The 27,558-nt window shown below is 39.0% G+C and overlaps 1 protein-coding gene across 1 annotated transcript; it reads left to right on the top strand.

Moving 5' to 3' along the window:
- The first annotated feature begins 374 nt into the window (after window positions 1-374).
- On the top strand, window positions 375-27,558 carry slc7a6os (solute carrier family 7 member 6 opposite strand). The gene is made up of 5 exons (XM_034185499.1): window positions 375-613; window positions 10,035-10,364; window positions 14,226-14,432; window positions 14,899-15,031; window positions 26,148-27,558. Exons 1-5 carry the CDS (start codon window positions 425-427, stop codon window positions 26,297-26,299), a joined length of 1,011 nt encoding a protein of 336 aa, XP_034041390.1. The 5' UTR covers window positions 375-424; the 3' UTR covers window positions 26,300-27,558.

The following is a 27,558-nucleotide window of genomic DNA, read 5'->3' as shown; positions in this document are numbered from 1 at the left end:
AGTGCAATACTGGGCAATTCAAAGTGCTTTACATATACATACAAACAAACATTGCAACAACACATTAAAAAACCAAAAAGACAATTCAAAAAACAAAATAGCTGGAAAGAAAAAATGAATATTAGCAATAAAATCTTCTAATAAAAAGCAGTTGTAAAAAGGTGAGTCTTCAACCTTGATTATAATAATAATAATAAATAATAAAATAATAAAAAGTTTTGTGTTATCGTTCATATTCTCTGAAAAATGGGCAAAAAAATCTATTCTGCCACAGTATGTAAACTTTTGAGCATAACTATTTTCCTATTGAAGATGGAAATGTTACTTTGCGCATGCGCAGAGCGGCGCCTCCGCACTGTCTGCTTGCGGGCTCCTTCAAAGAGGCGGAGTCGCAGCTCGCGCCTCACTCAGACATAAAGGCGACATGGATCCAAACACAACTATCCTCCGAGTTAAGCGGAAAAGAGGAGTCGATCCTGCGGACGCTTTGTTACTGGCGTGCAAACGGATTCGACCGGAGACATCCCAGAACTCGACGGAATCGGTTCCGGAGTCCAGTGAAGCTGAAGTGGAGAGTTCTGTGTTTAAGCTTGTGACGACTGTCGCGACACAGGTGAGAGGGCCGCTGCTAGCGGCTAATGCTGCGAGCTAACGGCGAGGTGTCTGTTAATGTCAGCCGATCTGTCCGTTCACGCTGTTTAAGAATAGGAAGTGTCTGTTTGTCGTATATTCTTTACCATGTTTACCTTTGATTAGCAACGTGTCTTTGCCATCTTTTGTTAGCCGCGCATCCCGCTTCCAGGTAGCTTAGCAGAGTTGTGATATGTGATGTAGGCCGCTCAAAGTAATGTTTCACAGCCCCCCAAGCAAAATAAATAAGCTTGGTAGTATTTATGTTTTTTACACGGTCTTTTAACATGTCTGTCACGTCATTTATTGTGTCACGCAGATTAGCGTATAGTTTGGTGTTTGCTTGTTGGTAAACAGGACACGTTTTACTCAGACTTTATTTTTGTTACAGAAATTGACATAAAAAAAAAACCTTTCTTGCTCATTTGTTTTTATTTTAATATAATTTGGTTTGAAGCAACGCTGTTGTAACACGTGCAGAATGTGGCTTGGCATTGTCTTGCTGAAATAACCAGGGACGTCCCTGAAAAAGACATTGCTTGGATGGCAGCATGTGTTGCTCCAAAACCTGGATGTAGCTTTCAGCATTGATGGTGCCATCACAGGTGTGTAAGTTGCCCAACCCATGGGCAACTTACACACCTCCATACCATCACAGATGCTGGCTTTTGAACTTTGCTTTGGTAACAATCTGGATGGTCTTTTTTTTTTTTTCTTCTTTTGTCTGGAAGACACAACGTCCATGATTCCCAAAAACGATATGAAATGTGGACTTATCAGACCACGGCACACTTTTCGACTTTCCGTCTGTCCATTTCAAATGAGCTCGGGCCTAGAAAACGCAGCGGGGTCATTCTATGTCAATTCAACGAGGGCCTCACGCACTTTGTTTCTGATTTTCTTCAAATTTTAATCAAACATTCCCAGACTATACAGAACAACAAATCTGAAGTTTGAGGCCTGTAGGCCAAGTAGTTTGAGATATGGCGAATTTAGTGTGCATGGGGTCTGCCGTTTTTTAGGCAAAAATTATGGGCATCATTTCTGGAGCCATGTTCAAGGTAGAATATCTCAACGAGGGCCTCACGCACTTTGTCTCTGATTTTCTTCAAATTTTAATCAAACATTCCCAGACTATACAGAACAACAAATCTGAAGTTTGAGGCCTGTAGGCCAAGTAGTATGAGATATGGCGAATTTAGTGTGCATGGGGTCTGCCGTTTTTTAGGCAAAAATTATGGGCATCATTTCTGGAGCCATGTTCAAGGTAGAATATCTCAGCAAATAATGGACTTAGATGCCTGAAATTTTCTGGGGCCGTTGTCATGGACACTCTGACTTGGACGATAGTCAGACAGACATTGACACTAAACTGTGAAGTTTATGTATGCTCAAACTGTGGAAAATATGACATTGACTATTGCGAGCATCCATATTTGAGACACTGAAGCATACCATTACTGTCAAAGAAGCCTTTCCATTTCTTGGCTCCTTAATGCCAGCTATACTGGCTATGAAATATGTAAATTTGGCATATCTGTGGTAAACAGTTATTGTGGGAGAAACCTCTGAAATCTGAAAAAAACATTTTGTGGTCAAATTGTATTAGAAGAAACGCTCATGTGGGCAGTAAATAAAACTCTTCACTGATTCCATTTTGAAGGTATTGATATCTACTTTATGTGTTATAAATATGGCCTTCTTTATGAAACTCCTTCCTGGTTAATTTGAGCATCCAATTATGGCTAATTTGTGCACTCGCGAATGTATTTCTAGTGCTGAAATGACAATTTCATTTTAATGTTTTTTTTGACAAAAAAAAACGCTTTTGACAAAGCATGTAAATTATCATTGCAGACTCTTGTAAGTTCACATATAGCGGTCATATGGAATATGGAGATACCTTTCAGCAAACATGATCAAGGTCAAACACCAAATTTAATGTAACAACTTTCCTGGTTGCAATTTTCGAAATTTTTCCTCCAAATTTCGCATGAATATCTTATATTCCCTTGCCCGTTAGTCCCTGTTCATGGTGGTCATTCCTCCTGGCAGTCTGTTTTGTTCAACTTTTTTGCAAGATACCGATCACTCTCAGGGTGACAGTTTTTATTTATTTATACTTACCTTAAAAACTGAACCAAATCTGGAGCGATTCAATTTTGTCTAACTCGTGAAAAACAGCTTTTCAAAAGCTTATTCACTATAACCCCATTTGTATTCAGTTTTGTTTTTGTTTGAAAAGGTTGCTGTCTGGTTTAAGGACAGTTAAGTTTTCTCTAAAGCGCTTAGAGTCTAAAATAAGTTGTGATGAGGCTGTTGTAACTGGAACACTGGATTTTATTGCAAATGTTCAGTATTTTCACTTTGAAGCTGTGGTCAGGCTTTCTGATAATTGACTGAAGATTTTCCATAAAACTAAATAGAAACCCGTTCAGAAAAGGGAGTACTTTGTGTAAGGTTGGGAGTTAGTGTGGCATTGTGAAAAATGCTTTTCTCCAGTGTCGGGCTGAAACGATTAGTGGAGTAACTTGAATAATTCCATTCCAAAAAATGCTCGAGGCTCGCAGCTGTTTAACGTTGTAGTACATATGCCAGGCCTGTGTGTGGCACTGTGACATCCCCAGAAAAAAACAAACAGAAGACTAGAGCATGCACATAAGCCGTGTAAGCGCTAATCAGTTTAGCACAAGACGAGTTTAGCAGAAGACAAGCTTATTTAATCCCACCCCCAAACACCCATACATTATTACCACTAACGAGTGTGACCAATATTCCTTTTTTATTATTATGTAATTGATGTCATATATTAGTGATGAATATCTAATAATAATAAGAAGACGACGAATTCCCACCATAATAGTTAGTAATAATGACGATAATAATATTATTATTATTATTATTGTCAATCAGTTTTTTTTATTGATATTGCTGGTGTCATTCCTTGAGTCATTTTCATATGTCAGTAAGTTCCCCACATTTATTCAGGGAATGACTATTTAGAAGAATTATTATTGTATGCGTTGATGGTAGTTCGCTCTCTCTCTCTCTCTCTGTCTCTCTCTCTCTCTGTCTCTCTCTCTCTCTGTCTCTCTCTCTCTCTCTCGATATATATATAGATATATATACACACACACACATATGTATACAAATATGTTTCATTAATTTTATTACCTTCCCCTCCTTCCCCATTCGTCTTGTGTGTGGTGCATTAAACAATGCAAAGTATTTTGTAAACCTGCTGCCAGAGAGGGGTCGCCCCCTGACACAGGTCCACCCTTTGCTGAATGTCCTAGGCTCTGCATTAAAAGACAAGGTTTGGCAGAAGGAGGAGACCTTCGAGCAACAGACCACCACTTGCCGGCCCTGATCTGGTGATAGTGATGTAAGTGGGGGAAACAAGGAGGAAAGAAAAAGAAAAGTATTTTTATGTATCAATAAATTTATATATATATATATATATATATATATATATATATATATATATGTGTGTGTGTTTCCCACCTCTCTAAGTTATTACCATCGGCACCATACTTCTATTTGACTAGCATTTTGACTACAGGATCTTGATGTATAAAAATAATACTTTTATTACCATGGTTACGACACCAGCAATAACAGGTATTATGCAAATATGTTAACATATATTAACAAACATATAGTAAGATTTTATTATTTTCTTTTTTAATATAATTTTCAATTATTGCTGTGATATATATAATTAAATTGATGTACAGTATAATTCTAGGTATTTTATGAAAGTTTGTGTGTCCTAGCGAGGCCCCTTCTGTTGCAGACAAGGCAAAAAAGCAAAGGTAAATTAAGTAGAAATAAATTAAAAAGACATAATGATCACGCACCTCTCTCCTCATTCATGTATTTCAACAGAACCATTTCTTTGTATCTTTTTTGAATTGATGGATATTTGTACATTGCTTGCCCTGAGGTACCAAACTATTCCACAGTTTAATGCCACACACGGACACACAGAAACTTTTCCTGGTAGTTCTTACTGCCTTGACTTTAAAGTTACCACATCCCCTGAAGTTATAGCTCCCTTCTCTCTGAGTGAAGGGACTCAGAATATTACTAGGTAATGAGTTTTTACTGGCTTTATATAATAATTGTGCAGTGTAGAAATTAACCAAATCTGGCATTTTCAACAATTTGGATTGCAAAAATAGACTTATTTGTGTGATCGAGATATCCTACCTTATAGATGATTCTTATTGCACGCTTTTGGAGTATACAGAGGGGATGTAGCAAACTTTTGTAATTGTTGCCCCAGATTTCTATACAGTATGTTAAATAAGGAGAGACTAAAGAACAGTACAATAAATATAATGCATTATGATCCAGAAAATATTTTGCTTTGTACATAATAGAGACATTCTTGGAAACTTTTTTATGTATGTGGCTGATATGAGACTTCCAGCTTAATTTACTATCAATGGTTATCCCTAAAAATTTGATTTATGACACTTTTTCTATTTCAACACCGTCTATTTTTATTGGTAAATTAAAACTGTCATTATGATTTCCGAAAAACATGGCTTTAGTCTTATTTATATTTAGGGATAATTTATTAATATTCAACCAGGTTTTCAGCTTAATTAATTCACTATTTACCACATAAGTTTGCTATAATTATCACAGGAATAGAATATATTGGTGTCATCTGCAAATAACAATAATTTTAATAATTGTGACACATTAAAAATGTCATTTATATAAAGATTTAAAAAAATGTGGACCCAGTATGGATCCCTGTGGGACCCCACAAGCGATGCCCAAACATCCAGATTTGAATGCACCCATCTGCACAAACTGTTGTCTCTCTGTTAAATAGCTTTGAATCCAGTTCCAAGCCACTCCCCTGATACCGTATCTTTCCAGTTTATTGAGTAGAATTGAGTGATTAAGTGTGTCAAACGCTTTCTTTAAATCAATGAATATTCCAACTATATAGTTTTTACTATCTAAGGTGTTTGTGATCTCTTCTATTGCTTCAGTTATTGCAAGTGAAGTTGACCTTCCAGACCTAAACCCATATTGACTCTCGTTAATGTTATATTTTTCTATAAAGGATTCTAACCTGTTGTTAAAAAGCTTTTCTAAAATTTTGGAAAATTGTGGGAGTAGAGAGACCGGTCTGTAGTTTGTGAAGATGTGTTTATTTCCATTTTTGTATAGTGGAATAACTTTTGCCATTTTCATTTTGTTTGGGAATGTCCCAGTTTGAAATGACAAGGTACATATACGAGTGAGGGGTTTTGATATGCTTTTAATTATTGTTTTTACTAGCTTCATATCTATGTCATAACAGTCAGTTGATTTTTATTTTATTTTTTTATTTTTACATTTATTAACAATATCTATTATTTCGGCTTCACTAACACTGGAGAGAAACATTGTGTTTGGATTGATTTTTATGAGTGATTCCTGCTCCTTGTTACCACCTTCAGGAATTTTTGCTGCCAAGTCGGGTCCAATCTTAACAAAGAAGTTATTAAAACCATTAACTATGTTGTTCATATTATAGATGTCCCTGTTCTTATCAATAAAATAATTTGGATAAGAATGACCTCTTACCTTATTTTTGATTATAGTGTTAAGAATTTCCCAGATTCTCTTGGTGTCATTTTTAATATTATTTAATAGATTGTTATAATATAATTTCTTGCTGGCTCTGATTATATTAGTTTGTTTTTATATAATTTATATCTATGTTCAGATTCTTTTGTCCTTAGTCTAACAAATTGTCTGTATAATGTATTCTTCTTTTTGCAAGCATTTTGTAGACCTTTTGTTAACCATGGACTTTTGGTGGCAGTACTGTTTTTGTTGACTTGGCGTATTGGACAGTTTGTCATATAATGAACTGAAAATGTCTAGAAATTTATTGAAGGCACAATCCACATCATTCTCCCTGTACACAGTGTGCCAATCTTGTTTTGTTAAGTCATTATTGAGTGGAGCTATTGCTTTTTGGGTTCTTACTCGTTTAAATGCAGAGTATTGGGGTTTTACTTGAAAATTACAGTTGGAGTCATACACAGTGAACACAGGAAGATGGTCAGTTATGTCACATATCAATAAACCACTTATATTTTTAGTTTCTATATTGTTTGTGAAGATGTTATCTATTAGAGTTGCACTATTCAATGTAATTCTGCTTGGCCTGGTGATAACTGGGTATAAGCTCATGCTGTACATTGTTTATAAATTTGTCTGTTGGTGTGTGTCTATTGGGGTTTATTAGATCAATGTTATCTCCACATATAAATATTTTTTTGTTATTTATTGATGAAAACATTTTGTCCACCCAGTTTGTAAATATAGCCATATTTGAGCCTGGTGCCCTATATAAGGGTGATTCTTTAACTACGGGCACTATTGGCCTTGTAAATGTAATTTCCAGCACACCATTGCCTTACAATATAAAGCGCCTTGGGCAACTGTTTGTTGTGATTTGGCGCTATATACATGTGCTCTGATGTCACTGTTTATCTCCATAGAAACTACCCAAACAATCTTTCATACAAACTGTTTAAAGGGACATTACAGTGTTGTGGTGGAAATTATGGCAATAGTGTGGGACAACTACATTTTGTTTAAAAAAAATCACAACAGTTGTATGACATTGAATACCCCAATTATGTTTTGATTAGTTTACTGATATTTTCTTCAGAGATATTTTAAAACATTAGAAAAAATGTTTCTTTACCATTCGTTTTTATCATTGAAGATCAAAAGTCGGTGTGGGACAAGCACAAAACGGCAATATTTGCATATAATGATGCTGAAAAAAGGTGAAAAAGTCATCATAGACTACTAGAACAAATTTCTTAAAACACTTTCATTGTAAAGATAACTATAAAAGTGTGAAATTTCCCTTTTTTTCTGTTTTTCATACAATATGATCAAAGGACATAAGTGCCTGTAGTCTAAGAATCACCCATGAACAACTTATGTTTTTCTTGTTTCCATTTTAAACTTCTATTGATATACATTCTAACACATCTTTTATTGTTAATGTCATACTTTCGTTACCTTAAATTTAATATTTTTATGCACATATATAGCAACACCTCCACCTCCTTTATTCACTCTGTTGATGTAGTTTAGATTATAACTATCCAACTCAAATTGTATTCCTTTTTGCGCATTGAACCATGTTTCTGAAATTGTTATTATACTAAAGGGTTTTGTAAACTGCTGAAGATATTCTTTGATACTGTTAAAGTTTGTGTACATACTTCTGCTGTTAAAGTGGATGATTGATAATTTACCTTCTGTTTTAACTGTATTATTGTAATCCTTTTCCGTATAGTAGTTGCAAAGAACGGTATCAGTCAAAAAAACATTATCAGGCTCTATTTCGTTTTCCAAATCCATTATCTTATGTTCAGTATACTCAGTTGCTTTTAATTCCAATAATTCCTGGTTTATTATACTCTGTTGTATTATTTCATCTCCTGAAGTTTTGATTCAGTGGTTTGTGAAGTAGAACTAGTTTTTTTTTTTTACACTTTTTTATTTCTCCATGCGTTATTGACTCATATTTCATATTTTTCCAGCTCTTTTATGTCCTTAATAACCAGCACCTTAGCTACGTCAGGAGACCCATTCAGTTTAATGAAGACTTTACAATTCCTGACCCATGTATTCTGAATTTTGTTTGTTTTCCTTAAGTATCTGGCTTTTTTAGCAATGTCTGCATTTGTTTTTAAGTGATCATTCAAGTAAACATTTGTACCTTTTCAGTTTTCTTCCTTGCCTCAACAATGTAACCTTATCTTTTCTGTTGAAAAACCTCATAAGCACAAGAGGAGCGCCTTTCTTCATTGGGAGAGGGTGACAAGCTTCAAGACAGTTTATGTCCAAATCAATGTCCCTGGACGCCAGGAACGCGGCGACCTGTTGTTCCTCAGAGCTCTCCTACATCTCGCCGGGTTCGAGATCACTGCCCGCGGTCACTGCGTGGGCATATGAGCGGGGTTTAATCTTTGAACCAGTCACAACCACATCATTAATCCTTGAATACTGCTCCAAGTCCTCAACTCTCTTCTCAAGAGCCTCGATCTTCTTGTTCTTATCCTCTAATAACGCTCGTAGTCGCGCGACTTCCTCCACTAGCTTGAGTATCTTGTCCTGCTTGTCCTTTATGTCAGCTATGTCCAGTGACACTGACTCAAGCGCCTTTTTAACCTCCTCCGACTCCTCAACCACCGAACTTTTCTTTGGTGCCAATTGTAGTGTTTTCAACTCCGGTTGTTTACACTGCTCGGTACCTCACCTGGAAGTAGCGTGGCTAGCCGCGGTCCCAAACTGTGCTGAAAGTTATTGTTTTACATAAATCCAAGGTCCAATAACCTTTTTTTACATTGTATTTTAATCCATAGCCGTTGTCCGTTTGGTCCGATTCCGAAGAAAAAATTATATAAATAAGTTTTCAGAGTTTCTTTTGCCTCTTCTCACACTCGGATAACCCGGTGTTAGAGTTTTGTGGCTGGTTTTGCTATTGACCCTTTTTGCATCAGTTTTGTTGGACAACTTCACGAAGAGGCCAAATATGGTAAATTGGCAACTTCCTCCGATTTTCATGAAACTTGCTGGATTGCTGCAGAGATGGTTGTCCTTCTAGAAGGTTCTCGTCTCTCCACAGAGGAATGCTGGAGCTCTGACAGAGTGACCATAGGGTTCTTGGTCACCTTCCTGACTAAGGCCCTTTGCCCCCAATCACTCAGATTAGACCGGCAGCCAGCTCTAGGAAGAGTCTTGGTAGATCCCAACTTCTTCCATTTACAGATGATGGAGGCCACTGTGCTCATTGGGACCTTCTAAGCAGCAGAAATGTTTTTGTACCCTCACCAGATTTGTGCCTTGAGACAATCCTGTCTGAGGTCTACAGACAATTCCTTTGACTTCATGCTTTGTTTGTGCTCTGACTTGCACTGTGAACTGTGGGACCTTTATATGTAGACAGGTGTGTGCCTTTCCACATCATGTCCAGTCAACTGAATTTACCCCAGGTGGACTCCAATTAAGCTATAGAAGCATGTCAAGGATGATCAGTGGATACGGGATGCACCTGAGCTCAATTTGGACCTTTATATCAAAGGCTGTGAATACTTAGTACATGTGATTTCTTAGGGCTTCTAGTTAAAATTCTTAATAGATTCGCAAAAATCTAAAAAAAAAATAAAATAAAAAAAATAACTTTCACATTGTTATTATATGGGGTATTGTGTGTAGAATTTTGAGGAAAAATGAATTTCATCCATTTTGGAATAAGGCTGTAACATTAAAAATAAATGTGGAAAAAGTGAAGCACTGTGAGTACTTTCTGGATGCGCTGTATCATAACTAATAGTGAAATTCATGCGTCTTCATATCAACAGGATGCTCCCGTTCAGACAGAGGTTCGACAGGCATTGGCCCGCCCTCGTGTGGCTCATGCTCTGCGCCCCTCTGTTGCCAGTTCTCAACGAATCATTGGAGACCTACGCCACACCAAGTGGAGCACCAGGCGGGAGGAACGCTATAGAATACTGTCAAGCCACCGTGCAGGGCTGCCTAGTCCAACTGAGCAACAAAGCTTGCCAATGGCTGCTTCTGAAGGTGCAGGTGAAACTGTGAAAGAGCTGGAGAAGCCTTGGAGTGTTGGGGAGGTGCAGGTGGTCGATCTGGTGCATGAAGATGCCAAAGATGAGGACAGATCTGCTTTTAAGGTGGGTTAAATTGAGTTGGGTTGGCCCATACATTTTAAATATACTTAATTTTTTTTTATATAGTATATTTTCCAGGCTATGAGTTACAGGCTTTTTTTTTTTTTTTATTAACTTGTTTGGGAGATCCTGTAACATATGTTCTGAAGTAACTTTTATGTCAAAAAATAGATTTATAACTGTAGTCATGGTTCGTTAAGGTTTTAGTAAAGTGGAAACAAGAAAAGCAGCATTAAAGCAATTTAGCTTCTCTTTAGGTTAGTGTGTGACTGCACAGTCTTTTGAGGTTGTTAGGTTTTTTTTTTTTTTTTTCCTTTGAATTCTCTGTACAACCCCTGGCAAAAATTATGGAATCACCGGCCTCGGAGGATGTTCATTCAGTTGTTTAATTTTGTAGAAAAAAAAAGCAGATCACAGACATGACACAAAACTAAGGTCATTTCAAATGGCAACTTTCTGGCTTTAAGAAACACTATAAGAATTCAGGAAAAAAAAATTGCGGCAGTCAGTAACGGTTACCTTTTTAGACCAAGCAGAGGGAAAAAAATATGAAATCACTCAATTCTGAGGAAAAAAATATGGAATCATGAAAAACAAAAGAACGCTCCAACACATCACTAGTATTTTTTTGCACCACCTCTGGCTTTTATAACAGCTTGCAGTCTCTGAGGCATGGACTTAATGAGTGACAAACAGTACTCTTCATCAATCTGGCTCCAACTTTCTCTGATTGCTGTTGCCAGATCAGCTTTGCAGGTTGGAGCCTTGTCATGGACCATTTTCTTCAACTTCCACCAAAGATTTTCAGTTGGATTAAGATTCGGACTATTTGCAGGCCATGACATTGACCCTATGTGTCTTTTTGCAAGGAATGTTTTCACAGTTCTTGCTCTATGGCAAGATGCATTATCATCTTGAAAAATGATTTCATCATCCCCAAACATAAGATAAGAAAAGTGTCCAAAATATCAACGTAAACTTGTGCATTTATTGATGATGTAATGACAGCCATCTCCCCAGTGCCTTTACCTGACATGCAGCCCCATATCAATGACTGTGGAAATTTACATGTTCTTTTCAGGCAGTCATCTTTATAAATCTCATTGGAATGGCACCAAACAAAAGTTCCAGCATCATCACCTTGCCCAATGCAGATTCGAGATTCATCGCTGAATATGACTTTTATTCAGTCATCCACAGTCCATGATTGCTTTTCCTTAGCCCATTGTAACCTTGTTTTTTTTCTGTTTAGGTGTTAATGATGGCTTTCGTATGTAAATTCCATTTCCTTTAGGCGGTTTCTTACAGTTCGGTCACAGACGTTGACTCCAGTTTCCTCCCATTCGTTCCTCATTTGTTTTGTTGTGCATTTTCGATTTTTGAGACATATTGCTTTAAGTTTTCTGTCTTCACGCTTTGATGTCTTCCTTGGTCTACCAGTATGTTTGCCTTTAACAACCTTCCCATGTTGTTTGTATTTGGTCCAGAGTTTAGACACAGCTGACTGTGAACAACCAACATCTTTTGCAACATTGCGTGATGATTTACCCTCTTAAGAGTTTGATAATCCTCTCCTTTGTTTCAATTGACATCTCGTATTGGAGCCATGTCATGTCAGTCCACTTGGTGCAACAGCTCTCCAAGGTGTGATCACTCCTTTTTAGATGCAGACTAATGAGCAGATCTGATTTGATGCAGGTGTTAGTTTTGGGGATGAAAATTTACAGGGTGATTCCATAATTTATTCCTCAGAATTGAATGAGTCCATATTTTTTTTTTTTTTTTCCCTGAATTCTTATAGTGTTTCTTAAAGCCAGAAAGTTGCCATTTGAAATGACTTTAGTTTTGTGTCATGTCTATGATCTGTTTTTTTTTTTTGTTTTTTTTCCTACAAAATTAAACAACTGAATGAACATCCTCCGAGGCCAGTGATTCCATAATTATTGCCAGGGGTTGTATTATGCAGGGTTGAGAATTCTTCATGGATTTCTGGGCCATGTCTGAGATTGGTGTAAGCCCGTGCGAGTTAAATTTTTCCTCATATACACGGGAACTGCAAGCAAAAAAGCGCACTGTCATTGGTTACTTTTTCTAAAACGGCAAACTTTCAGCCAGTCAGATTCTCGATAATATCGAAAGTACCTGGATGGGGCCATTTTGATTGTCTTTTTGCAAGTTTTGGTCTGTCGGGCTTAGAGAGAGAGAGAGAGAGAGAGAGAGAGAGAGAGGACAAAGGCAAGACTCTGAGAATTCGTCCGCAAGGTTCAGCTCCCCGGTAAAGCTCTCTGCATGTTTGGATTTCATCAATAAATCCTTGGAAGAACACTGCAAGATGAAGAAACATGTCACCAAAGTTAATATTAAACAGACTAATCTGCCCGGTTCCAGAAGAGCGCGGAACAGGCACAACGAGCCCCGAAGCTCACAACATCCAGTGCTCAGGTACGTTTCCAATAATTCTATTTATGCAATTAAAATTTGCTTACAATCACTGAAATTTTTAAGTGTGGTGCAGTTATTTATAATGTGCACATACTGAAGTGAAATTCAGGGCTGCAAAACCTCCGTTTGTATACAGATTTTCTTCAAAATTTGTTTCCATGTTCCAGTAATTTCATCATATTAAACCGCTAACTTAAAAAAAAAAGAGAGAGAGAGAGTATGCGCAAATGCATTGGATTGGGAACAGCCATCCATTGTGCACAGTGCAGTGGATGTGTGGGTAAATAGTTTATTCTTGTAATTGTTCCGACCAAAACCAGCGTGGGCACATTTAGGCAAGTGCGCATTCAAATGCGTTTTTTTGTTATTATTAATGTTTTCTTTTCCTTGATGATGACACTAGAGCTGCAGATTCTTAACAGGCCCCCAATTGTCTCCCTGTTCATTATTTGTCAATAAACGTGTCAGTAAAGTTGTGAATGTCATACACTGCCAGCTGGCGCACCTAATTTCTTTCTTTCTTTCAACTTCCATGTGTGTGCTGCTCTGAGCTCACAGCACACGCATGCTCCCACTAACATTTATTCCATTTGCATGGGTACCAAATAAACTATCCATGTGTCTCCACACCGTGTCCAGTCATCTGTAGCTCATACTCTATAAATTCTGTGTTCATGTTGACTGATCTGACGGAGTGGGGATTCCCAGCTCCCAGGGCCTATTTACATGAATTTGTGTATTTAAATAGGGGGTGTGGAAAGGGAGGAGTTTTTTTTTTTAATCTGATCAGATTTACAATATGGTTCTTAGCCTCAGTGTAAATCATACAGGAAAAAGTCAAGTATTTATGGGTCCTATGGCCCATTGGGCCGGTGCTTTTTTTCCACTTTCTGTGGCATGAAACAGACGCGAGTCCACAATTTCCCCATGGATAGGATTCCAGTCCATCACAGGTTGCTTTGTTTATTTATTGTAAACTTAATTTTTAAAAAATCATACAATGTGATTTTCTGATTTATTTTATTTATTTTTAGATTCTGTCTCTCACAGTTGAAGTGTATCTATGATAAAAATGACAGACCTCTCCATTCTTTGTAGGTGGGAAAACGTGCAAAAACGACAATGGATCAAATACTTAATTGCCTCACTGTATGTTACATTACAGTGATGGAAGGAAAAGTGTACTATTATAATTTATGGATGATAGAGTACTCAACAGCTAATGATGTGCCAGACATGAAGTTTAAAGCTCTCATCAAAGCACAAATAAGAACGTGTGGATGTGTGGAGTCCTGCGTGTGAGGTAGAGCCAGAGGGAGACAGAGGGGTCTTACACTTAATGTGACATGGGTCGTTTATTTATTTGCAGAAGCTTTTAATATAATCTAGCTTCAAGTTCTAACTTATTGTGTTCTTCTATAGGCCCTGACCTCCGATCCTGAAACAATCCTGTGTAACAACGTGAAAATGCTGCGGGAGCGCCTGAGCGTGTCTGGAACAGGAGTAGGAGAGGAACACCGTGAGCAGAACGATGACTACGTCTACGACCTTTACTACCAGGAAACGGCCACACCGGGCTGGATCCAGGACATTCTGTCTGTCAGGGCTTACGTCGATGAGGGAGAACTGGTACGTGTGGATGAATGTGATAAAACCACAGTAAGTTAGTTCAGAGTTGAGTAAAGTCACAGGGAAAGTTCAGAAGTAGCATCTCTTGAAAACACTTGTGTTGAGAAGTCTTATACAAAGTAGAATGGTCGCCTAAACTTGTTATTGCTAAGATGAATATTTGTTAGTTTTTAAGGGGGGGCAGTGGTGAACACGTTTTGAAGCTTAGATCTTTGGTCCGATGTTCCCACTGTTAACTTGAGCCTATACAGGAAATACTGTTGTTAAACCATAGTAATGTTACTTGGCTAATTTAAAATTTCATGTGTAATTTTTTTGAAACCTTATTTTCAAAGCGTGTTACGGCCCAGGCAGTTTACTGCTGAATGCCTGAGGGTTTATGCTTCATCCGTTTCTGCGCTTAATAACTGATTAGTTTATAAAATGTGGCTATATAGCGATTGAGGCGGTTTGCTGTTTATTCCAGGTGCCTGACCATGTTGTGCACGAAGAAGAGGTGTATGAAGATGAGGATGATGAAAATGAGGAAGGCAACTGGAGGAATGATTACCCAGATGAAGAAAGCAACACAGACAGTGACAGAGAGGAGCGCTATGGTGGTATGAAATTGTGGATTTATTCCTGTCACGAATTATTATGCTGACATAGAAACTTATTCAGTTGTTTTGTCCATTTTTCCCTCAAATCCAACTTTGTTAAATGTTCTGATGCTAATTTCTGAACACGGATTCTCAAATGAAATGTACAAGTGAATGTTCTCAACTGTCATACTGTTGTCCTGAAAAAAGAGACATAAAACTTGATTGTGGGATGCTTGGAGAGCCGTTAACAGCAATAATAAAACATTTATGCCAGGTGACTGAACTGTCCAAAAAATGCCCTCGGACCCCAGAGGGTTAAAATCTTTTCTCACTGGGACAGGAAGCCAGTGAAGGGATGCCAAAATGGGTGTAATGTGGTCGAACTTTCTGATTCGTGTCAAAAGTCTGGCTTCAGCATTTTCAACCAATTGGAGAGACCTAATGCTAGACTGCGGTAAACCAGAAAATAGGACATTGCAGTAGTCCAATCAAGAAGAGATAAACACATGGATCAGGGTCTCAGCATCAGCCATAGACAGGATGGGATGAATCTTTGCTATATTTCGCAGGTGGAAGAAAGCAGTCCTTGTAATAATTGTAATGTGGAGGTCAAAGGACAATGTAGGATCAAAAATTACCCCAAGGTTCCTCACTGTCAGTGTGATGTATGACACACGAGCCTAGGCTAAGCGTTAACTGGTCAAATTGATGCAGATGTCTCACTGGACCAAGAACCATCATTTCAGTCTTTTCAGAGTTTAAAAGTAGGAAGTTTCTAGACATCCAACTTCTCACTGATGCAAGGCAATCTTCTAAGGATTTTATATGAACAAGATTACCAGCAGTTATTGGCAAGTATAACTGAGTATCATCAGCATAGCAGTGAAAGGTAATCCCAAAACACAGCAATATGTGCCCAAGGGGTGCTATATAAACTGATAAAAGCAGGGGGCCTAAGATGGACCCCTGTGGAACCCCAAATTTCATGTCACTAAGGTTAGAGGTAGTGTTACTGTACAAAACAGTGAGAACAACTGGTCAAGTATGATGTCAGCTATGCAAGGGCACTCCCAGTAATCCCAAAATGATTTTCCAGCCTATCAAGTAGAATATGATGATCCACGGTATCAAAGGCAGCACTGAAATCTAACAGCATCAGAACCATAGTGGTGTCCGAATCAGTGGCGGCGCCAGGAACTTTTTGTTGGGGGGGGGGCTGGGGTAAAAGTTGGAGGGGCTCCACAAAATGTCGTTATCAGTGCACACACACACATCACTTAGAATGATTACAAATTCAGTAAACTTGCACATAGGTATAAATAAAGATAAGTGAAGTTTTAAGAGTGCCGTAATAAATATTTAGGAAACCTAATTTTTTTTGAGTATGGAGTTAAATTTGTCTCATTAATACTTGCAAATGCACAGAGGGTAATTTACAAATATCCTTTGATTTGTACACGTGCTTTGTGATCCACAAACACAAGTTTCTTATTTCTAACGTGTGTGGGTTTTTACAAATAAATGTTTATTTGCAAAACTGAAAATTCTGTTTGTGAAGGGTGATTCACCATTGGTGGATCACCGAACACACACATTCATCACTTTGCTCAGTTACTCAATATTGAGACATTCTCAGTGCAAAACTGCAGTTGAGATCCACAAACATGTCAGTCGCTATTCACATTATTGGCAGAATTATTGGGGGGGCTGAGGGGGGCTTGGCTCATTATTGGGTGGGCTTAAGCCTCTCTAAGCCCCCCCTTGGCGCCACCACTGGTCCGAATCCATTGTAAGCAGATCATCATTCACCACTTTAGTGAGAGCCGTCTCTGTGGAATGATATTTTCTAAAAGCAGACTGCAGTGGCTCAAAGAGATTATTCTCAGTAAGATAGTCCACGAGCTGCCGTGACACCACTTTTTCCAGAATTTTAGAGCAAAATGATAGATTTGATATCGGCCAATAGTTTTTCAATACACTAGTATCAAGATTAGGTTTAAGTAATGGTTTAATCGCTGCAGATTTGAAACATTTAGGAACAGATCCAGAAGTTAAAGAGAGCTTAATTTCCAGCACAGTTGGCCCAAGAGTGGGCCACAGGTCCTTAAACAGTTTTGTTGGTATAGGATCAAATAAACAGGTTGTGCTTTTTGTTGACGTTACGAGTTTCGTCAGCATGTCTAGACAGATACTATCAAATTCTGTAAATCTAGTTAATACCTCAGTAATGGTGCCCACCTCAATAGCAGGGTGTAGTGGCTGGGTTAAGGCATGCTGGGATATGTTTAACCTAATAACTTCTATTTTCTTCTCAAAGTAATCCAGGAAATTTTCTGCTGTAAAAGGAGACTGAACTACAGGTGGTTGTCCATGAATAAGTGTTGCCCCGTGTCGAACACGAACTTTGAGTTATGCTTGTTTTTGTTGATCAAATCAGAGTAATAGGCTGCTTTGTAGCCAATAATGCATGCTTATTAGTCTAAGATAACAACATGCCACGCAAGGTGGAATACTTCTAATTTTGAACGATGCCATTTCCGTTCTAGACCTCTTGCCTTGTGCTTGAGGTCACATAGGTAATCATTGAACCAAGGTGACTTTTTTGCGGGAGCGCGGTTTTAACACAGGTGGCGCATTCATGACAAGTGTAGTTTTGAGCACTGAGTTTAAACTATCCACAAGACTGTCTACTGATTGGGTATTTGCCAAATGTGAAGCTAAGACATCGGGCAGTCTAGCTTCGAGTTCAGTCTTAGTTGAGGAGTTGATGCATCATCTTAGTGATATATAAGGATGTTGTTCGGCAGTGAAACTGTAAACTTAATGAGTGATCAGAGACCCCTATGTAAGAGGCATTATGTCAGTATTTGTGACAGCAATACCACGTGCAAGAACCAGATCCACGGTATTTCCACTAATGCGCGTCGAGTCCCGAATGCATTGCCGAAATCCTAATGCATCCACAGTTTCCATAAGTGATTTGCAGTGGGGCTCAGAAGGCCTATTTATATGAATGTTAGTCACCAGTGATCAGAATATCTGCACTAGTTGACAAGTTAGAGATGAACGCACCCAATTCATCTAAGAATTCAGATTATGGGCGAGGACGCCTATATACAGTGACAAAGTAATACAGCTGATTTATACTTCTGACCTTGGCAATGCGTAATATCCTGAGCAAAGCAGAGAATCACATTTGTGACCCCCAACAGCTAATAAGCTAAGCCTAGATTTATAAATAAGAGCAACACCCCCCCGCCTTTCTTCGCATCACGAGGGACATTACTAAATGTATATGCTGGTGGGCAGGCCTCATTTAAGGGGAGGACAGTTGTAGGTTTAAGCCAGGTTTCACATAACCCAATCATAGTTAAGTGATGATCAATAATTAGATAATTGATCAACAATGATTTTGAGGATAGTGATCTTATGTTAATGAGACCCAGACTAAGGACCTCAGTGGGGTTGACAGTTGGATTTAGGGGTGGTTCCAGAGTAGCATATACAAGATGCCTGGAAGTAGGTTTAGGTTTGAGACATTCCACACGTGTTATAGGTAGCGGACACGAAATCTTTGCTATTGCTAGAACAACCACTGGGCCATCCTCAATTTCAACATCATTCAATGTTGTAATGGGTACTAAGTTTGCAAAGCATATCCCTCTATGATTTTTATGGACACGTCTATGGAAGCAGGCCACAGTCTCGACTTGTTGAATTTCCCCTCCCTGGCAGATAAACTGCACTATCACCATAGTGGATTTTCTGCACTAATTTCCCCGCTAAACCAACGAATTCCATACCCACATTTGTCATAAGCCTTGCAGGGTCTCACCTGCTCCGTGGCCTACTGTAAATTCCTAATGTTACCCTCCCTGTAGAGCTCTAGCTATGTTCGCAGACAAGATGGCGGCGCCTATCCCAATAGGGTGAAGGCCTTCCGGCATCAGCAAGCCACGGCGGCCTCAGAAAGAAGGCCAATTATCAATAAAGCTAAAGTCTTGCTGTCTACATAATTGCGCCAACCACCTATTTAACGATGTCAGCCTGCTTAACGCCTCATCATTACCCCGGGAGAGGAGGGGACTAGAGACTATTAATTGATGCCGACACATCTTCCTGGCAAGGTCACAAATCCTCTCTATGTCCATTTTTGTGACCTCTGAGTGCTTTATCCAGACATCATTGGTGCTGACATAAATACCTATGCAACTATATCTCATGTCATGTTCCTTAGTCTGGCTTCCCTTCTGCAGCGTCAGCACCCTAAGATGGGATGCAGTGTTGGGAGCTCTGACCCCAGGAATACATTTAACGTCAGCTGGCGTCTGTAACCTGACTATGCAGGTGATAGAATCCCCTATCACTAAAGTCCATTACTGCCACCTTCTGCTCCAGAATGTGAATCACAGTACTTCTTTCACACACGGCTCTACTCTGCCTCTACTGGTGGTTGGCTCTCACTGCGGTATTGTATCACTTCCTGTTCCGGAGCACAGCGGTGTTTTGCTGTATCTGTTAGCTGTTTAGTCTGCACAGTTAGATTGATCTAGTTAACTAGATAACGATTTGTTTCACAGTGTAATCTTCACGTGCCTTAACTAAAGCACTCCCTCTGCTGAATCACCTCTAAATTATTTACACATTATTCACTTTGTGTGTTTTTAGGAATCCGCTAACTTAGCACAGCTACTAGCTCTTAGCCGGTTTAGCATGACGGCTTCTCCTGTCTCTCCCGCACTTTTAGCAGTAATGGTACTTGTAATAAGTGTAGTTTATTCGTAGCTTTGGAGGCCAGGCTGGGCGAACTGGAGACTCGGCTCCGCACCATGGAAAATCCTACAGCTAGCCAGGCCCCTGTAGTCGGTGCGGACCAAGGTAGCTTAGCCGCCGTTAGTTCCCCTCCAGCAGATCCCGAGCAGCCGGGAAAGCAGGCTGACTGGGTGACTGTGAGGAGGAAGCGTAGTCCTAAACAGAAGCCCCGTGTACACCGCCAACCCGTTCACATTTCTAACCGTTTTTCCCCACTCGGCGACACACCCGCCGAGGAACAAACTCTGGTTATTGCCGATTGTTTTGAGAAATGTGAAGTTAGCGACACCAGCAACCATAGTCAGTTGTCTTCCGGGGGCCAGAGCAGGCCACATTGAAGGAAATTTGAAACTGCTGGCTAAGGCTAAGCGTAAATTCGGTAAGATTGTAATTCACGTCGGCAGTAATGACACCCGGTTACGCCAGTCGGAGGTCACTAAAATTAACATTGAATCGGTGTGTAACTTTGCAAAAACAATGTCGGACTCTGTAGTTTTCTCTGGGCCCCTCCCCAATCGGACCGGGAGTGACATGTTTAGCCGCATGTTCTCCTTGAATTGCTGGCTGTCTGAGTGGTGTCCAGAAAATGAGGTGGGCTTCATAGATAATTGGCAAAGCTTCTGGGGAAGACCTGGTCTTGTTAGGAGAGACATCATCCATCCCACTTTGGATGGAGCAGCTCTCATTTCTAGAAATCTGGCCAATTTTATTAAATCCTCCAAACCGTGACTACCCAGGGTTGGGACCAGGAAGCAGAGTTGTAGTCTTACACACCTCTCTACAGCTTCTCTCCCCCTGCCATCCCCTCATTACCCCATCCCCATAGAGACGGTGCCTGCTCCCAGACCACCAATAACCAGCACAAATCTATTTAAGCATAAAAATTCAAAAAGAAAAAAATATAGCACCTTCAACTGCACCACAGACTAAAACAGTTAAATGTGGTCTATTAAACATTAGCTCTGTCTCTTCTAACTCCCTGTTAGTAAATGATATAATAATTTATCAACATATTGATTTATTCTGCCTTACAGAAACCTGGTTACAGCAGGATGAATGTTAGTTTAAATGAGTCAACACCCCCGAGTCACACTGCCAGAATGCTCGTAGCACGGGCCAAGGCGGAGGATTAGCAGCAATCTTCCACTCCAGCTTATTAATTAATCAAAAACCCAGACAGAGCTTTAATTCATTTGAAAGCTTGACTCTTAAGCTTGTCCATCCAAATTGGAAGTCCCAAAAACCAGTTTTGTTTGTTGTTATCTATCGTCCACCTGGTCGTTACTGTGAGTTTCTCTGTGAATTTTCGGACCTTTTGTCTGACTTAGTGCTTAGCTCAGATAAGATAATTATAGTGGGCGATTTTAACATCCACACAGATGCTGAGAATGACAGCCTCAACACTGCATTTAATCTACTGTTAGACTCGATTGGCTTTGCTCAAAATGTAAATGAGTCCACCCACCACTTTAATCATACCTTAGATCTTGTTCTGACTTATGGTATGGAAATTGAAGACCTAACAGTATTCCCTGAAAACCCCCTTCTGTCTGATCATTTCTTAATAACATTTACATTTACTTTAATGGACTACCCAGCAGTGGGGAATAAGTTTCATTACAGTAGAAGTCTTTCTGAAAGCGCTATAACTAGGTTTAAGGATATGATTCCTTCTTTATGTTCTCCAGTGCCATATACCAACACAAGGCAGAGTAGCTACCTAAACTCTGTGAGTGAGATAGATTATCTCGTCAGTAGTTTTACATCCTCATTGAGGACAACTTTGGATGCTGTAGCTCCTCTGAAAAAGAGAGCCTTAAATCAGAAGTGCCTGACTCCGTGGTATAACTCACAAACTCGCAGCTTAAAGCAGATAACCCGTAAGTTGGAGAGGAAATGGCGTCTCACTAATTTAGAAGATCTTCACTTAGCCTGGAAAAAGTCTGTTGCTCTATAAAAAAGCCCTCCGTAAAGCTAGGACATCTTACTACTCGTCACTAATTGAAGAAAATAAGAACAACCCCAGGTTTCTTTTCAGCACTGTAGCCAGGCTGACAGAGTCAGAGCTCTATTGAGCCGAGTATTCCTTTAACTTTAACTACAACCCCTGGCAAAAATTATGGAATCACCGGCCTCGGAGGATGTTCATTCTGTTGTTTAATTTTGTAGAAAAAAAGCAGATCACAGACATAACACAAAACTAAAGTCATTTCAAATGGCAACTTTCTGGCTTTAAGAAACACTATAAGAAATCAAGAAAAAAAGATTGTGGCAGTCAGTAACGGTTACTTTTTTAGACCAAGCAGAGGAAAAAAATATGGACTCACTCAATTCTGAGGAATAAATTATGGAATCACCCCGTAAATTTCCATCCCCAAAACTAACACCTGCATCAAATCACATCTGCTCGTTGACATTGACCCTGTCATGAAATTGACCCTATGTCTTTTTGCAAGGAATGTTTTCAGTTTTTGCTCTATGGCAAGATGCATTATCTTCTTGAAAAATGATTTCATCATCCTTAAACATCAGAAAAGTGTCCAAAATATCAACGTAAACTTGTGCATTTATTGATGATGTAATGACAGCCATCTCCCCAGTGCCGTTACCTGACATGCAGCCCCATATCATCAATGACTGTGGAAATTTACATGTTGTCTTCAGGCAGTCATCTTTATAAATCTCATTGAAACGGCATTGGAAAAGTTCCAGCATCATCACCTTGCCTAATGCAGATTTGAGATTCATCACTGAATATGACTTTCATCCACAGTCCACGATTGCTTTTCTTTAGCCCATTGTAACCTTGTTTTTTTCTGTTTAGGTGTTAATGATGACTTTCGTTTAGCTTTTCTGTATGTAAATCCCATTTCCTTTAGGCGGTTTCTTACAGTTCGGTCACAGACGTTGACTCCAGTTTCCTCCCATTCGTTCATTTGTTTTGTTGTGCATTTTCGATTTTTGAGACATTGCTTTAAGTTTTCTGTCTTCACGCTTTGATGTCTTCCTTGGTCTACCAGTATGTTTGCCTTTAACAACCTTCCCATGTTGTTTGTATTTGGTCCAGAATTTAGACACAGCTGACTGTGAACAACCAACATCTTTTGCAACATTGCGTGGTGATTTACCCTCTTTTAAGAGTTTGATAATCCTCTCCTTTGTTTCAACTGACATCTCTCGTGTTGGAGCCATGATTCATGTCAGTCCACCTGGTGCAACAGCTCTCCAAGGTGTGATCACTCCTTTTTAGATGCAGACTAACAAGCAGATGTGATTTGATGCAGGTGTTAGTTTTGGGGATGAAAATTTACAGGGTGATTCCATAATTTATTCCTCAGAATTGAGTGAGTCCATATTTTTTTTTCCTCTGCTTGGTCTAAAAAAGTAACTGTTACTGACTGCCACAATCTTTTTTTTTTTCTTGATTTCTTATAGTGTTTCTTAAAGCCAGAAAGTTGCCATTTGAAATGACTTTAGTTTTGTGTCATGTCTGTGATCTTTTTTTTCTACAAAATTAAACAACTGAATGAACATCCTCCGAGGCCGGTGATTCCATAATTTTTGCCAGGGGTTGTAGTAATGACTTCATGACTTTCTTTGCTAATAAAATTTTAACTAGTAGAGAAAAAATTACTCATAACCATCCCAAAGACATATCGTTATGTTTGGCTGCTTTCAGTAATGCTGGTGTTTGGTTAGACTCTTTCTCTCCAGTTGTTCTGTCTGAGTTATTTTCATTAGTTACTTCCTCCAAACCATCAACATGTCTATTAGACCCCATTCCTACCAGGCTGCTCAAGGAAGCCCTACCATTAATTAATGCTTCGATCTTAAATATGATCAGTCTATCTTTATTAGTTGGCTATGTACCACAGGCTTTTAAGGTGGCAGTAATTAAACCATTACTTAAAACGCCATCACTTGACCCAGCTATCTTAGCTAATTATAGGCCAATCTCCAACCTTCCTTTTCTCTCAAAAATTCTTGAAAGGGTAGTTGTAAAATAGCTAACTGATCATCTGCAGAAGAATGGTCTATTTGAAGAGTTTCAGTCAGGTTTTAGAATTCATCATAGTACAGAAACAGTATTTGTGAAGGTTACAAATGATCTTCTTATGGCCTCAGACAGTGGACTCATCTCTGTGCTTGTTCTGTTAGACCTCAGTGCTGCTTTTGATACTGTTGACCATAAAATTTTATTAGAGATTAGAGCATGCCATAGGTATTAAAGGCACTGACTGCGCTGCGTTGGTTTGAATCATATTTATCTAATAGATTACAATTTGTTCATGTAAATGGGGAATCTTCTTCACAGACTAAGGTTAATTATGGAGTTCCACAAGGTTCTTTGCTAGGACCAGTTTTATTCACTTTATACATGCTTCCCTTAGGCAGTATTATTAGACAGCATTGCTTAAATTTTCATTGTTACGCAGATGATAACCCAGCTTTATCTATCCATGAAGCCAGAGGACACACACCAATTAGCTAAACTGCAGGATTGTCTTACAGACATAAAGACATGGATGACCTCTAATTTCCTGCTTTTAAACTCAGATAAAACTGAAGTTATTGTACTTGGCCCCACAAATCTTAGAAACATGGTGTCTAACCAGATCCTTTCTCTGGATGGCATTACCCTGACCTCCTAGTAATACTGAGAAATCTTGGAGTCATTTTTGATCAGGATATGTCATTCAATGTGCATATTAAACAAATATGTAGGACTGCTTTTTTGCATTTGCGCAATATCTCTAAAATTAGAAAGGTCTTGTCTGAGTGATGCTGAAAAACTAATTCATGCATTTATTTCCTCTAGGCTGGACTATTGTAATTCATTATTATCAGGTTGTCCTAAAAGTTCCCTGAAAAGCCTTCAGTTAATTCAAAATGCTGCAGCTAGAGTACTGACAGGGACTAGAAGGAGAGAACATATCTCACCCATATTGGCCTCTCTTCATTGGCTTCCTGTTAATTCTAGAATAGAATTTAAAATTCTTCTTCTTACTTATAAGGTTTTGAATAATCAGGTCCCATCTTATCTTAGGGACCTCATAGTACCATATCACCCCAATAGAGCGCTTCACTCTCAGACTGCAGGCTTACTTGTAGTTCCTAGGGTTTGTAAGAGTAGAATGGGAGGCAGAGCCTTCAGCTTTCAGGCTCCTCTCCTCTGGAACCAGCTCCCAATTCAGATCAGGGAGACAGACACCCTCTCTACTTTTAAGATTAGACTTAAAACTTTCCTTTTTGCTAAAGCTTATAGTTAGGGCTGGATCAGGTGACCCTGAACCATCCCTTAGTTATGCTGCTATAGACTTAGACTGCTGGGGGGTTCCCATGATGCACTGAGTGTTTCTTTCTCTTTTTGCTCTGTATGCACCACTCTGCATTTAATCATTAGTGATTGATCTCTGCTCCCCTCCACAGCATGTCTTTTCCTGATTCTCTCCCCTCAGCCCCAACCAGTCCCAGCAGAAGACTGCCCCTCCCTGAGCCTGGTTCTGCTGGAGGTTTCTTCCTGTTAAAAGGGAGTTTTTCCTTCACACTGTCGCCAAGTGCTTGCTCACAGGGGGTCGTTTTGACCGTTGGGGTTTTTCTGTAATTATTGTATGGCTTTGCCTTACAATATAAAGCGCCTTGGGGCAACTGTTTGTTGTGATTTGGCACTATATAAATAAAATTGATGTACACTTAGCCATCATTTGCCTGTAGATGATAGTGCTGGGTTGAAAAGATCGATTTGCTGATTTTAAGTCGATTCTCAATTTGATTCACACATCCAAAGATAGATTTTAAATATATATGATGGCATGGATGACTTCAACCACCTTCCCAGCAGGGGTCACCTGCTTGATGTTTTTGAGGGATGAAAAACCAGGTTTTCTCTCACTGTCTGAAGTTCTCATCTGCAGAGAAATAGTCAGTTCAGTTTTTATGGACACTGTTACAAGGCTTTATAGTATAGAGTTATGCCCCAAAATGTGACTTTCATCCCTTGTTTCTTGGTGAGGCTGTGGACTTCTGAAGTATCCTCATAGGTTTATTTACGTTTTGGAGCCGTTGATGCTTTTAATTTTTCAGTCACTGGATATCTTAGGTTTTGTCAGGAAATTGTTTCAACAATGTAAAAAATTGAAGGACTTTTGTCCGTTGTTGTTCAGCTGCATCAGTGGCTGTGAAAACAGTCTGGACTTGGTACCATGGCCATGATTGATTTTGGACAAGCATTGGAAAATCTTTATTTGGAATTAACTTAGAAAACATGCATTTCTTACCTGATGTCGTTATGTGATTTTTGTCTTAATGTGTGTATACTCAGGATACTGGGAGGAGGAGCACTCGTACAGCCAGAGGAGCTGGGAGCGCTATCAGCGGGAAGTGCTGCGTGAGCTGTGCTGCCATGGTAGCGACAACAATGATGATGATGATGATGACGACGATGTTGATTGTGACAACTATAATTCCGATTGATCTTTTCCACGTTCCCCAACAACCTCTTGACCAACAAAACCAAACTCCAGTGACCACTGTGTCTGTAAGGGTGACTGGGGGAGAACTGCTACGCCTGCTATGTGCTAAAAATGTAATTTTTCAAATATCAGTGCCCAGTTTAGCATGTTTGAGCCAAAACAGTTTGAGTACATTACTAGAATGCAGCCTCCAAAGCCAACTTATTTTCCTGACTGTCAACGGATTTAGATCATTCTGGTAACAAGTCATTTATGCTCAATGTCATCCAGCATTAGTATTGTTAATGGAGATATTTTGCAGCAAATTTATTCCGAAATGTTTCCCGGCGGTGCATTAATGTGTGTTTTGTCTCCAACCATGTTGTAATTGTATTTGGTATGGTGAGACTGAAGTGCTGCAATTTTTATTTGCTTGTCCCATCTCCATCCGGCAGTTGGCCGGTCATATAAAACACTTTCATGTTTTGATCTTGAGACTGAATCACTCTGTGGGTGTGGATTTTTTATTATTATTAGTTTTGGAATAATAATAATAATAATATCACAGAATGTCTCTTGTACTGTGCTGAACCGATACTGATGGCAGTCTGGAACATAATCAGGGGAATAAAAAAAATTTATTGGGAGTTAACTGGCAGTTGCAGATGTTTTAACTTAAAAAAAAAAAGTGTTCAGAGATGCTGCAAACATAATAAAAATCTATATGTTAATTAAAGCACTAAAGAATTTAACTATTTGCCAGAAAAAACTTTTTTTTTTTCTTTCTTTTTGGCGGGAAGCACCACATAAGTGTATGTATGTATGTATTTATTTATTTATTTTCCCCTTTGTGCATGGCTTGGCTCTATTAAATTTTAGAGACATTGGTCTCACACCTGTGACTCTTCACTAAACAAATGTTGCAGGAGTAGAGGTTTGTCTTTGCAGCAGGATCCAGAGTGTGTTTATTTTTTAAGCTGATGGAGTGAATTTTTTTCTTTTCTGTGAATGTTAGAAGTTGTGTGCATTAGTGCGGTATACCTTGTGTGCTATGTGCTGCTAGTGAGTCGTTTTGAGCCGCGTGTTTGCGTTTTGTGTGTGTACCTGTGCGTTAGATTGAGTACTGTGGAAGCGCGATGTCTAACTTTTATTGTGGGTGTGCAAGTTAAGCCAATATGCTCTGAATTTGATTATGTTCCATGGATGCTTGTTGACAAAACATTTTTGTAAATATGTAGATGTGTATAAAACAAAGCTTTGAAAATAAAGTTAAAATATGAA

The sequence above is a fragment of the Thalassophryne amazonica genome, chromosome 2 (genome assembly GCF_902500255.1).
Source record: "Thalassophryne amazonica chromosome 2, fThaAma1.1, whole genome shotgun sequence".
NCBI classification, from domain to species: domain Eukaryota; kingdom Metazoa; phylum Chordata; class Actinopteri; order Batrachoidiformes; family Batrachoididae; genus Thalassophryne; species Thalassophryne amazonica.
The sequence above is the reverse complement of the archived record's forward strand: the minus strand, read 5'-3'. Positions and strand labels throughout refer to the sequence as shown.

What these genes read in the sequence shown, in the direction of transcription:
- slc7a6os (XM_034185499.1), top strand. Translation starts at nt 425, where the DNA reads ATGGATCCAAACACAACTATCCTCCGAGTTAAGCGGAAAAGAGGAGTC. An exon ending in TGACGACTGTCGCGACACAG is followed by an intron (nt 614 to 10,034) that starts GTGAGAGGGCCG and finishes TCATATCAACAG; the next exon opens with GATGCTCCCGTTCAGACAGA. An exon ending in AGGACAGATCTGCTTTTAAG is followed by an intron (nt 10,365 to 14,225) that starts GTGGGTTAAATT and finishes GTTCTTCTATAG; the next exon opens with GCCCTGACCTCCGATCCTGA.